General features: G+C 39.0%; 2 protein-coding genes, 1 non-coding gene and 1 pseudogene across 3 annotated transcripts; all 4 read right to left on the reverse strand.

The window, feature by feature from the left end:
* Positions 1-4,252: 4,252 nt before the first annotated feature.
* LOC131321761 (G-type lectin S-receptor-like serine/threonine-protein kinase SD2-5) lies at positions 4,253-7,297 on the reverse strand. The gene has a single exon (XM_058352695.1). It carries the CDS (start codon positions 7,038-7,040, stop codon positions 4,482-4,484), a length of 2,559 nt encoding a protein of 852 aa, XP_058208678.1. The 5' UTR covers positions 7,041-7,297; the 3' UTR covers positions 4,253-4,481.
* An 801-nt stretch (positions 7,298-8,098) lies between these two features.
* Positions 8,099-8,206, reverse strand: LOC131324971 (small nucleolar RNA snoR100). The gene has a single exon (XR_009199548.1). It is a non-coding gene; the product is annotated as a small nucleolar RNA snoR100 (small nucleolar RNA).
* A 2,415-nt stretch (positions 8,207-10,621) lies between these two features.
* Positions 10,622-12,367, reverse strand: LOC131321767 (G-type lectin S-receptor-like serine/threonine-protein kinase SD2-5; annotated as a pseudogene).
* Positions 12,368-13,007: 640 nt separating this feature from the next.
* On the reverse strand, positions 13,008-13,692 carry LOC131323666 (G-type lectin S-receptor-like serine/threonine-protein kinase SD2-5). The gene has a single exon (XM_058355513.1). It carries the CDS (start codon positions 13,614-13,616, stop codon positions 13,008-13,010), a length of 609 nt encoding a protein of 202 aa, XP_058211496.1. The 5' UTR covers positions 13,617-13,692.
* Between the last annotated feature and the right edge of the window lie 52 nt (positions 13,693-13,744).

Here is a 13,744-nt window from a genome sequence, read left to right on the forward strand (position 1 = left end):
CCAAGGCATTTTTTTATTTCTTATTTATTTACTTAATAACTTTTATATATTTTTTCATTTTTATTTATTTAATATTATTTAAGTGTTCCAATTTTCAATCCGGTTGAATCGATGCAAAGATCTTGTTTTTTTTTATCATTTTGTCTTCAATGATCATAATGAATTTTTGGCTCGAAGGCCTTTCAACAAGTACCCTAAGACTTATTATTTAGTTTCAGGTCTCTCTTAGGGTGCTCATTAAAAGGCCTTAGAGCCAAAAATTCATTACGACCATTTAGGATGAAATGATAAGAAAAATAAGATCTTCGCACCGGTTCAAACGAATTAAAAATCGGAACATTTATTTTTTTACTCTTTATATGTATTTTTAAATTATTTAATATTATACCCGGCAATAATTCAACCCATGGCATTTTTTTATTTCTTATTTATTTACTTAATAACTTTTATATCTTTTTTCATTTTTATTTATTTAATATTATTTAAGTGTTCCAATTTTCAATCCGGTTGAATCGATGCAAAGATCTTATTTTTTTTTATCATTTTGTCTTCAATGATCATAATGAATTTTTGGCTCGAAAGCCTTTCAACAAGTACCCTAAGACTTATTATTTAGTTTCAGGTCTCTCTTAGAATGCTCATTGAAAGGCCTTAGAGCCAAAAATTCATTACGACCATTTAGGATGAAATGATAAGAAAAATAAGATATTCGCACCGGTTCAAACGAATTAAAAATTAGAACACTTATTTTTTTACTCTTTATATGTATTTTTAAATTATTTAATATTATATATGTGAGTAAATTTCTTTATGTTATTGAAATTTCTTTAGAGTAAGAAGGCTTTTAAAAGTAAAACAAAAAATAACTAAAAGTAAAACAAAAAAAAGTTAGTAAAAGTTTAAAAAAAAAAAAAACAGTAACAGTAATTAAAGTTTTTTATAAGTAAACAAAAAAATTCGGAAAAATTAAAAAAAATTAAAACAGTAATTAAAGTCTTTTAAAAGTATAAAAAAATTAGTAAAAGTAAAAAAAAAATAAAACAGTAATTATTTACTTTTAAAAGTAAAACCAAAAAAAATTAGTCAAAATGAAAAAAAAAAAAAAACCGAAAAAGAAGGGGCAAGGGGGGAAAGGCAGTGGGGCCGGGGAAGGGGGGTGGTGTCAGGGGGGGTGCGAGAAGAGGCCCTCTTTTGAACTTGGGAAAATTACCAATGGCGCTGCTATTTGCAGCCCTTTATTTTCTCTCATAATTTATTAAAATTTTTTAATTATACTCGACAGATAGTTACCGAAATTGAGATATATTTCCAGCATCCAATTACCGAAATATAATACTCCCTCCGTCCCCTTTTTAATATCCAGATACCATTTTGGGCTGTCCCTTAATAAGTGTCCATTTTGTAAAGTTAGTGGGAAAAAGTAGATATATTTTCTATTTTGCCTCTAAAAGTAAATTCCTTTTTGAAAAGTTAGTGAGTAAAAATATAATGATGATGTCTCCATAAAGGGTAAATAGGAAAAGTAGAGGTAAAAGTTGATGTGAAAGAGGTAATGATGATGTTTTCTTAATAAGTTGGAATTACGAAGCCGGTCACTTAAAAAGGGACGGAGGGAGTATTTTTTTCAATAGCTATTTACCGAAAATGTATGTTCGGCAGTTGTTTACTGAAAGTTGAACATATTTTCGACATGTAGTTACCGAAATATAATATTGTTTTTAACGGCTATTTACCGAAATATTATGTATGATTTTCAACAACCATTTACCGAAATGTCGTAGGCTATGGGAGAAAATAAAGGACTGTAGGGGTGGACAGTGAAGTGGTAAAATCATGAAAAAACAAAACCCTCATCCTTTTTTTTTTTTCCTTTCTTCTTTCTCTCTCCCTTCTCTTTACCGTTTGGTTCTTGTCATAGTTGTGTTTTATCATTGCAGGTGGTGGAGGCTATAGGTTTCCGCGTGCTAGAAATGTCGCCCCTGTTCAACGTTTTCAGATGCAAGACTCAGGTGCTCCGATGATCTTACTTCGAACTTTTGCTGGTTATCTTTAGGGGTGCTCAAGTCAAACACATTCGTGACATTTTGCTGGTTCTATGATATCATGACATTTTCAAAAAAAAAAAAAAAAAAAAGTCAAACACAGTATTGCTTAGGCTTGGGTTGTAAATGAACTGACCCATTCGTGAACTGTTTGAGGCTCAACTCGGTAAAAGCTCGTTTGAGTTCGATTCAACTAAATGAACCGAACCTTAGCCTCAATTTCAGGCTCGTTTCATAAATGAGCCGAATATGAGCCTAACAGTATTCAGCTCAATTAGGCTTGTGAATCTGTAACATATGTATATCACGGGATTTTTATAAGAATTTTGAATACGTATATAATAAAAATTTTAGAACTTGTACAAGTATAAACTTTTAGAATTACTAAAAACATATTTATGTATATGTTTTTATCGTTTTATATATGTATGACTGTATTTATGTACTTCGTAAAATTTTATTTACATTTTTAGAGCTATATGAGAGTATAAATATATGATATTATTGGCTCGTGAACAAACTCGAGTTTGACTCAAACCTAGGCAAGCTCAGCTCAAGCTTGGCTCGCCAAATCTTAATTGAGTTCAACTCGAGTTCGAGTTCCCTTAAAAACTTAACGAACAAATCTGAACATTCTAATATCTGGCTCAATTTGGCTTGTTTACAGCCCTCAACTCCTCATTACATGTGTTGCCGAGCTTGATATTTTTTGAGGACTAATTGTTCATGCTCGGCTCACATTTAAAGTTTTGTGATCGTGATAAGCTTGGCTTGGCTTATGAGTCAATCTCTAGCTATACTACGTACCCCACTACAATAGCCCCTCAACTCTTGCTGGTATGTAGTTTTGTGATCGTGATAATTTTTGAGGACTAATTGTTCAAGTTGTTTGGTTCGTTTAGTAGCCCCAATTTTCTAGATTATGCCTGTCAGAAAATTTGGCCAAACCGACAAAACACACGCGAAGAACAATCAAGAACAAAAAATAAGAACGCAAGAGAGAGTTATTTTTCCATGATTCCTCAACTGTATAGCTGAGTATATTGGCTCATAAAAGTTTTGACAAAGGAAGAGAGTACAAGTTACATCGGCTGCTGGGTATATCAAGTATGTAGATGCCATCAATTGCCTTAATATATCTGTCTAGGTCGAATCCAACTAGTCAGCGAAGTGCAACCCAAATTGAATCAGTCTTCACAATCCCAACACTACGTATGTTAGTGTTGGATATATCTGTCCTTATCCCTCTATTCTTACTGATTACAATGCACTTTATACACATGAGCTCATCTTCTAGAACCGTCCACGGATGTCACCACATATTGATAACAACCTAACCAACTGACTCTGTAACTAACTGAAAGTGGAAGTGATCCAGTGTACCAGACATACACTTAACTAATCTGGAGCTGCAGCTGTTGTACTAGTATATCACAAACGGAAAACTCTTAGCCTACTTCTTTGACACAAGGAATATCTGGGCGCGCTCGTTTTCATTGCTTGCCTTTTAGCTGGTTAATTGGTGCTCTTCTAACGAAGCATGATCAACTTAGCTTGCGGAACATGTAAACACAATTGGTTTTGATGAAAATTTTGGTAAAGGAAAATGTTGGTTATAGTTTTACAGCAATTTCTTCCCGTAGTTTCATCTTCATCAATTTATTATGTTTGGTACACGTAATGTTATGAACGTAAGGTCCACGTTGTTGTTAACAGGTTCCTTTAATGTCAAAGAGGTGAGTAAACAGATGCGATTAGTTCACTTTATTGATTTCTTTGATCTGATGCTCAAAATAGTGTAAGAAGTTTATTTTGTTATCTGCATTAATTGGATTGACGCCAGGGATAGGTGCATCGATGATGCTGAGAATGAAATGTCTTTCAAGTACTTATATTGTTCAAGCAAACTAAGTTTTTTCATTGACTCTGATGCACTGTAGATTAAACGCAGAATATATATGCGCATATATACTTTGTACTATCTGAGTGAGTAGCTATTGAATATGGCATTGAACAGGACGGCGAAGTAAATTAGCTAACACGTTCATACACTACCAGCTGTGTAATTTCTGTGTACTAATACTTCCCATCATAAGCCTGTTTTCTATTGTTTCCGTTTCTGTCAATTTCCTTGGTTTTTCCTTTTGTTTTTCGTAATGAACTCGTATTTTCACATCATGTTCATTTTTGCATGGAGATAAATTTCAAGATTCAGAAAAAACACTCTTTGGCGTACCATGACAATTGTTTATTCAAATAGAACTTCCCGAAACAGTAGTCGGAAAAAGTTAGCGAAACAAAAACGGCCGTTTCTTCCGAACAAACAACAAACCAACAATACAAAGACCTAATCACAAAAACGAATCATGAATTCTGTTTACAAGTTATTCAGCACTAAGTACATGAACTATACTTGTCTTTTACCTGAATTGCTGCTTTTCATCTAGGATTAGACAGAACTGATGCTTGTTGGGTTGCAGAAGCATGGCCATTGGCAAAAAAAGCAGATCCCATTGCATGCGTGAAGTTGTCAGAAACATGGCCATTGGCAACAGAAGCAGATCCCATTGCATGGGTGAAGTTGTAGCTGATACTTGGATCAACTTCCATCACTCCTTCCAAAACCTTCACCACGGTCGACATGAGAGGCCTTTTTGTGGGATCATTTTGTAAACACCAAGCTGCAATTCTTATCATTCTCAACATTTCTTCTCGATTTTCAGGCATCTCCTCGTTCAAATTCTCCACAATGTCAAGTAATTGATCTTCCCTTGCCTTCTTCTGCATCAAACTGAGTAGGTGTTTGCTCGATTCGGATCGGGGTCCATCTAAATTTCTTCTCCCAGTAACTATTTCAAGGAGAACAATCCCAAAACTGTAGATGTCGACTTTTATTGTGATATTTGAATGGCCGCATTCTGGAGCAATATACCCAGGTGTTCCTCTCAATGTGATCAGGACCTGGCTGTCATCCCTGTCTACTAGCTTAGATAACCCGAAATCCGAGATTTTGGCGTTGAAATTTGCATCCAAGAGAATATTTTGTGGCTTTATGTCAAGGTGAATGATTCTCTGTCTGCATTCTTCATGCAAATAGGCCAACCCTTTGGCTATCTGGAGAGTAATCTTCTTACGGGTTTCCCAATCGAGACAAGGGTTTTGCCCCCTATGGAAGATCCATTGGTCTAAAGACCCATTACTCAAGTACTCATATACGAGAAGACAAGATTTATCTGCAGAAAACCCAACCAATCTCACCAGATTAAAATGGTGGATGCTGCCAATTGTTTCAACTTCTGCTATGAATTCTCTAACTGCGTGGCCCATTTTGTATAACCGCTTCACTGCGATCTCGGTGCCATCCGGTAACACTCCTTTGAACACCGAGCCAAACCCACCACCACCAAGCCTCTCCTTGAAATCCCTTGTTGCCACACGAAGTTCCTCCTGCGTAAACATAACGGGCATTCCCGGAACTTGTCGTATATACTCCTCCACATCCTCTGTGATCGTCTTGCTAAATTTCTTCCAGAATATCAGAATCAAAAGACAGAAAATCCCTAGGACAGCAGAACCGGAGCCTGCTATTATTGCTATTAGTCTGTTTCGGTTTGAGTTTGGCTTTCGGTTTCTCGGTTCCAGTGGTCTACCCCCATCTGGTGCACCAGCTGGTATCTCCACTTTAATATATGCTGTTGATGTGAAATTGGAGTTTGGAATTTCTCCTTGTCTTATGGACAAGACCTCTGATGGCATATAACATAACCCATTTGAATCAATGTTAGTATCATCAGACCTGTAGAATGCAGCTCCACATGTACAATCATTGCGACAAGCTTCTTTACAGCTCTCTCTATCTGTGATGTTTGAAGCTGCTGCAGTTGGATCAATGAAATTGAAGTAACTGACATTTTTCATTTCGACCAGGTCTGCTTTATCAGAGGGAGCTTGGCACAATTGGGTAGTCCTGGAGCATCTTTCATTAATCCATTGAAACCCGTCAACTCCTTCCGGACAACCACATTTCCCTTCATTGCAGACGCCGAAATCCCCACATTGGCGAGGATGTTGACAGACTCCGAGGTCTTTGGTAACGATATCGACGATCTCATTTGGCCCGGTTGCTGGTTCGTGCCTGTATAACTTCAATCTCCCATCGTTATGGAGTCGTACGTACTCAACAAACGAATCCAACGGCAGTTTTGAGCGGTTTGATCCGAGCGGTTCTTGGGATGTCCCCATGTTCACGAGGAATCCTCCGGTTCGGAGCTCTGTGTAATCCGAGGTATTGACTTCGGTTTTTGTGATAAGCCGACATCGGCCTCGCTGTGAACTTTGATCCGTGGTATCCGGCTGTGGTTCCAATTGGTAGTACATCTGTGATCCATTTCCCACCAGGGTATAAGCAGCTAGTCCAGAGGTTGTTAAAGTGGCATAGTACAAACTCAAGCCCGACACAAGCCTTTGATCCTCGTACAACCGTTGTCCGGCCAACAATGTATCGGTTGGGAGATCAAAAGACTGCCAAACAACAGCTCCCGTCTCATTAAACAAAACCAAGTTTCCCAATTCGGTTAAGTTCATTCCCGCCACAGAGATCCCTGCCGTTCCGGTCGACCACACAGTCGATCCATCCGGATTCCGGAGCACTAAATCCCCCTCTCGAGTCAGTGTCAGGTTTGCGTTCTCGCTCACCGGGTTGTTCGGGTTTGCTGACCAAACCATGGCGGGATTGCCTCCGCCAACTACGGTAATGCCGAAGTAGTAAGAGGTGCAGTTGCCAGTGCAGTAGAATCCAGAGACAAAGCCGAGGCTCCTTGTTCTTGATAGAATTGCTCTTACTTTTGATCCGTCGGTGCTGTTTACGTTCATGTCGATCGAGTTGTCGTTTAGCCATGACGTCGGTTCGCTTGAGTTGAGGCGGATTGTGGGGCTGGTTGCGGCTAGAGTGCAGGCAAAGAAGTAAGGTAGAATGAACAGGAAAATGGAGGAGTCCATGGTTACTGTGAAACAAATGTATTGAGGATCTGTTTACGGTGGTGCTTTATCAAGCTGAACGGAGAGAGAGAGAGAGAGAGAGAGAGAGAGAGAGAGACCTACAAGTCGAAGTCAAGATGGGAGACTAGTCTGGCAAAGATTGGGAACCATACAATAGGCATCTTTTATTAGAACAAAGATTAGAAATTTCCATCCCCCTACCAAACGCGGGAAATTCGATATAATACGCGCGTCTCGGAAGTATTTGGCGAAAAATGGGTGTTTAATCCTTTTCAAGAAAGAGTCATTTTATAACCACACTCAACTACACAATCAAATACACACCCATACTCACAATATAGGTGGGGTTCACACACTACTTCCACCCCTATTGTGAATATGAGTGTATATTTGGATGTGTAATTGGGTGTGGTGTTAAAAAAATTGTTCAAGAAACCATACCGGATGTAATTTCCGGAAACAATTTGTCATATTTTGTTTCGTGTTAGTTTCCGGGATTAGAGAATGATAGTAACCTCTCTGGAAAACGATACGAACGCGTTAGCGACACCGTCTTGTATCTTCTTGTATTTTCCTTTTTTATAAACAAGAAGTGCTCTGAAAATGAAGTTCCTGATTTGCATACCCTCAATTGTTGTTGAGGAAATAATTTGCAGTACTGCAACAGATGGATTAGGGAGAAAAACAATATATGTATCGATTTCTCTTTACAATATGAAAGTGTGTTAATTTCCATTGCTTTTTTGTTTGCCAAAATTTTCATCCAAATTCAGTATGGTCACATGTCTTTTACTCTCCGGAAATAATATGTTTAGACCAAGTACATTGAATGATGTCTCTTACTCTCCGGGTATAATATGTTCTGACCGAGTGCATTGAATGATAACAGAGAAATTTGGCCAAGAAAAGCAAATACAATAACATATAACAACAGAACCTATGCAGTTCCTAATTATTGGGGTATAAGCGGAAGAAGATTGGAGACAGACTTAACCTTTGGTAATATGCACAAAGTGACTGATCTCAGAATATCACTGAAACAGTGGCCCCTCTATACCTGTATTGCTGCTGAACCATGCTCCCAAATCAAATCCAAATGACATCAGAGAGGTTAGGCTTAGAGATCCAATTCAACTTCCGTGCACATTACCATACTTCCTTTATTGATAATTCAGAATATCGGTATGCACAATGAGTGTTTGTTTTCCACGAGTTTTCGAATATACATCGGTATGAATATTCGAATCCCACGGAGGCTAAACATTCGAAACCTTGGGACCACTAGATGATTTGTCTTTAAGATTTCAGAATTAGTCAAGGCGTGCGCATGCTGACCTGGACATACGGTTATTGGAAAAAAAAGTGCACCGAATGATCACCTTGACCTACAGGGAAAGGTTTTTATAGGGTATACTTTTGACTTTTCTCCACAATTGCTTTTGAACTTTGTGAAGACCCCACCCGGCATTGACTCATTGACTATAGACTTATCTTTAGAAGATTTATCAACCACACCCAACCCACCATTCACGCCCTGCCAATTTCAGTCATTGATTTTTTATGTGGGTGCAAGTCTGCCACTGCAATCTGAGATCAAAGTTTGCTTCAAGATGGAAAAACAAAAAAAAAAAGGGTTCGAGACTTCGAGTATTTCACCTAAAGGCAAATATTGAACACGGGAGTATGGTGGAATTCAATTTTGTATTTTCCGTTTCGCATCGGAATTATTGGTGTCGAATAGGCCGGGCTGTGTCGGTGCAGTCTACTTATTTCTGTGCCAAACCTACCTCGTCTTGTGTTTTTAGGTTCTGTTCTGCTAAAGTTTTTATTTTTTAATTATTTATTTCTCGCTTTACGAGTTAGGTTATTCTCTCATAATTCATCATCCTTAATTCAAAATATAAAGTAATTTAGTCAGTGGAACAAACCGTTAGTCTGTTTCATTTATTAATTACGTTGTGCCTTGATTGTCCTATTTGTTAATGGTCATAGCGTGCCATGCTAGAATATTCCAAGCCGGGTCTGGATCCATGGGCACGCCAGAGTAGGTGCCTGTGCTGTGCCGGTGTTGTATTGAGCTAAGGTCCAAACCAATAGTTACAACTTACTCAAACTGTACCGAGCCGAATGATGTGAGTTTTCGGTTTTTAAACCACGTTTCTGATTTAGAAAAATTGGCCGTTTCGGTTCTGGTTCCATTTGATGACCGCACCGCAAATCAAACCGTAATCACAACCAAACCGGAAGATAATTACGTATATACCCACCCCACCTATATACTGGTATACACCCACGTGTATTATTTTGTGTTGGATAATGGATATTTAGTGTATGTGATCCTATGGTGTACTATTTTTTTGTTAGATATTCAGTGTCTTTCTCTATTAAAAATGCCGACCGTGAAAACCCGAACTGAACTGGTATCGGCGGTTCGGATTATGGTTTAGATAAATGAAAACCGCCGAATTTTAGATATTTGTTTGGTTTTGGTTTTACCAATAACCGAACAGCACCGGTTTATCCCTAAATCCAACTAATTTCATTCCCAAGACCTCGAACCCTCTTATACCAATGACCCATTATTGGCTTCTAGACAAGTGATTGCTCGACACTTCTCTATGAAGTTACTTGAGGCTTGTTTCAGGCCAAGAAGGCTTGGGTGGTTATTTCGGCAATTTGACCGAAGATAGGAGCATTTAGGCATATAAGTTGTTTGAAAAAATGCTCGAACCAAGCAACCGAGTTGAACAAGAGAACATAAAACAAGTTTGACACATGAAACGAGAAGGAATTATAGTAGTGGTGGCCTTTGATGAATGGTATGGGAAGTTGGGTCTTATTTATCATTCCGTCAGTAATTTAAAAATGGAGAATTTGTGGGATTGCGCTTTTGTCTGTTTATGTATTGTTCTTTTCTTTCTTCTTCTTGGACAGCAATGTCCAAAGGATTGTTTCTGGTAATTACCCGCTTTGTGTCGGACAGGGGACTCATATAATGTCGGGTATGGATGGAGTCGGAGGTACTCCTTCCGTACCCAATCTCCGAACCCCATGCTTGCATCTATACCCATACTCATATTGGTTAAACCCGAAATATTTGTCAATTTTCTTGCTGATGGACTCCTGCACATTAGTCTTCCAATTACAAATGATGATTTAAACCGCTCTAGCTCTCTCGTTTTAGCAACTTGTCCATTGTGCGTTCTTTTGATAGTTCACCTTAGTAATGTTGTTTTAAAGTCTGTTATTGTCAAACTACTACTATCCCATGATATGTTCCCTATCACGAAATGTCATAGTTATGAAATCATTCGTGTCAAAAGAATCGGAGTATGCATTATGGTCATTGATGAGCGGCATGGGCCATTGTTTAGCAAGTTCAAGGTTCTGTTCTTTGGACTATTAAAGCAGGCTTGTCTTCTGGAGGTTTAATTAGCCTTTTCTACTCAGAAACATGCAGCATTTGGTCTCTTGTTCTCTTGCTTCCATGATAGATGGATTCCCCCCTCCCCTATTAGGAGTTGACACAAGTCGGTCGTTAGCCAACACGTTACACACTTGGTGGTAAGTTCTATCTATTTTTTCCCACCTTATAGTCCTATATATCAGATAATTGTTTACAAGTTTGCCTGTGAAGCACCTATATGCTTTTTGTTTCAACACCATCTGTTTTTACAGTATCTTTTAGCTTAGTTTCATGGGTAAAAACAAACTTCTTTATTCTTTTGGAAATAATCTAGCATAGGTCTCTTCTTGGCTTTATAGGTTGCAAACATTGATGCAATAAATGAAAACCATTACCATAACTGAAAAGATTTAAATAGATTTCACACCGAAATACAACAACCTCTATTGCTAGTATGTTGAACTAGAAAACCATTACCCTAAGTGAGTTATTTAATTCATATTTATTTACCTTTCACATATTCAATACTAGATGATGGAACTACATACTTGTAACTAACCCATAACTCAATTGATGCTTTCATCTGGGATTCGAAAGAACTGATGCTTGTGGTGCTGCAGAGACATTGTCAATGACTACTGAAGAAGATGTCAGAGCATGTGTGAATCTATAGGTGATATTTGGTTCCACCTCTGTTACTCCTTCCAAAGCCTTTATTAATGTTGACATGGAAGGCCGCTCTATGATCATCTTGCAGACACCAAGCTCCAATCTTTATCAGTCTTACCATTTCTTCTCTATGATGTTGCATGTCTTCATCCATGTTTTCGACAATGTCAATCAATCTGTATTCCTTGGCCTTCTCCTGCAGTACTCTAAGCAGATGGGAGCTAGAGCCTGACTGAGTTCTATCAAAATTTTTCCGACCACTGACTATTTCAAGAAGAACAATTCCAAAACTGTATGTCTACTTTTACTGTGATTCTTAACTGCTGCCACTCTGGCGCAATATACCCTGGAGTTCCTCTCATTGTGGTCAGGACTTGGCTTTCATCTCTCTCCATGAGCTTGGATAACCCAAAATCGGAGACTTTGGCATTGAATTTCTCGTTCAGGAGAATGTTTTGTGGTTTTATATCAAGGTGTACTATTCTCTGCCGGCAATCTTCATGTAGATAAGCCAACCCTTTGGCCATGTCAAGTATTATCTTCTTCCGGGTTTGCCAACCAAGACCTGGTTTTTCGCTGCCATGGTATATCCAGTTATCCAAAGACCCATTGCTCATGTACTCATATACCAGAAGCCTGCCTGCTTTCTCTGCACAATATCCAATCAACCTCACCCGATTGAAATGGTGCAAGCTTCCGATTGATACTTCTGCAAGGAACTCCTTCATCCCTTGGCTCCTTTTATCCAAACGCTTCACTGCAACCTCAGTGCCATCTCCAAGCTTTCCCTTGAACACAGTCCCGAATCCACCACTGCCCAATTTTACCCTGAAATCATCTGTTGCAATCCATAGGTGTTCATATGAAAACCTTGTGGGCATTCCAGGAATTAGGTTCATATCGTCTTCTCCAGTATCTCGGTTATTCCTCCGCATCATCACCAGTAGTGAAACGATCACTGCACAGAGAAATACAAAGGCCCCGAAACTACTTCCAGCTATTATTGCTACTAATTTTCTTTGGTTTCTCTGTACCTTAATTAAATTGTAATTTGGAATAGGTCCTTCTCTAAAGGACAAAACCTCAGCTGGAATATTGCAATAACCATCTGAAACATTGTTGTTGTACCTGAAAATGGCTGCTTCGCACGAACAATTTTGAAGGCAGGCCTGTTTACATTGCTCTATGAAGCGCAAAAGCCGGTTCATGTGTCCCAAGTCTCGTTCAGAAGAGTGGCTGAGCATTTGTCTGTCAGCTGATGAGAGCCTTCTTCATAAGCCTTTGGAACGAGCCCTGATTGCCAAATTAACTTCAATATCTGGAGATGCTGCACCCGGGTCAATGACCTTGAAGCAGGTGATGCTTCTTACTTCAATAAGATGGTGCTGGTCCAGGGAAGAGGGACCACGAGCAGGTAATTGAAATTCAGTAGGGTTGAAGCACGGAACTCCATCTATGCCTATGGGACAGCTGCATTCTCCTTGTCTGCATACTCCATACTTTCCGCACCAACGAGGATGTTGACTTTCTCCTAGATCGTAGGTGACCATATTGACAAAAGGACTTGCTGGAACACCATCGTTGTATATCTTCAAATGTCTATCACTCTCAAGCTTCAAGTTTCTGGAAGTATCTCCTACTAAAAAGGTTGCAAATCTATCGAACATAGCTTGCGATGCCCCCAAGTTCACAAGGAATCCATCTTGTTGGAGTTCTGCATAGTTTGATGACATGTCACTTGATCTGAAGCTTTGATCTGGCATCAACTGATAATACATTTGTGTTTGACCCTGACTTGTGGTGGTGTATGAAGCAAAACCAGTGGCGCATGTTAAGATGGCATAGTACAGGTCATGGCTCCAGTTTGTTTTTCCGGAATTTGCAATTAGTCTTTAACCCTCGTGTAGCCGCTGCCCCTCAACTAATGTATCGGTAGGGTCATCGAATGACTGCCAAACTATTCCTCCCGTGTTGTCAAAAAGGACCAAGTTTCCTACTTCAGTGATATTCATCCCCATAGAATTTCCGATGTACCAAAGAAAAAAGATATTCATGCCCATCACAGACTTACCTGATGTATCAGTCGACCACACCTTTGTGCCGTCTGAATCTCGTAGCATTAGATCTCCATATTTTGTCATTGCTATTGTGGCATTCTCCTTCGAAGGATGGTCTCTGTTTGCTGACCAAACCATGCCATACTCTCCAACAGCAAAAAGAAAGACTGAGAAGAAGTTAGTGTTGTTGCAGCTTTCAGTGCAGGTGAATCTACAATGTATGTTACGGGAGGACAAGATTACACCATAATAATCAACTGCATTGTCGGTGTACCATGTCGAACCCTGAATTGGATTGCCGGAGTACCATGAACCCTGCACTGGAAACAACGTTGAAGCCAGATGCCTTGGACTCAGATTTTCGCCAAAGCAAACAGACAAGAAGTAGTGGGGAACGAAAAACAGGATGAAGCAGGCCGTGATTGCCGTTTCCTCGTTTTTCATTTTGCTTATGTGTTTTCTTTTGCGCTTCAATGTTTTCGATCAAAGATCAAAGAGCTACGAGAAAGAGAGAGTTTCCCAATGTAAAGGGGAAAAACTAGTCATGCAAGGTGGGTAAGAGTAGACAAGTC

The sequence above is a fragment of the Rhododendron vialii genome, chromosome 4a (assembly GCF_030253575.1).
Source record: "Rhododendron vialii isolate Sample 1 chromosome 4a, ASM3025357v1".
NCBI classification, from domain to species: Eukaryota; Viridiplantae; Streptophyta; class Magnoliopsida; order Ericales; family Ericaceae; genus Rhododendron; species Rhododendron vialii.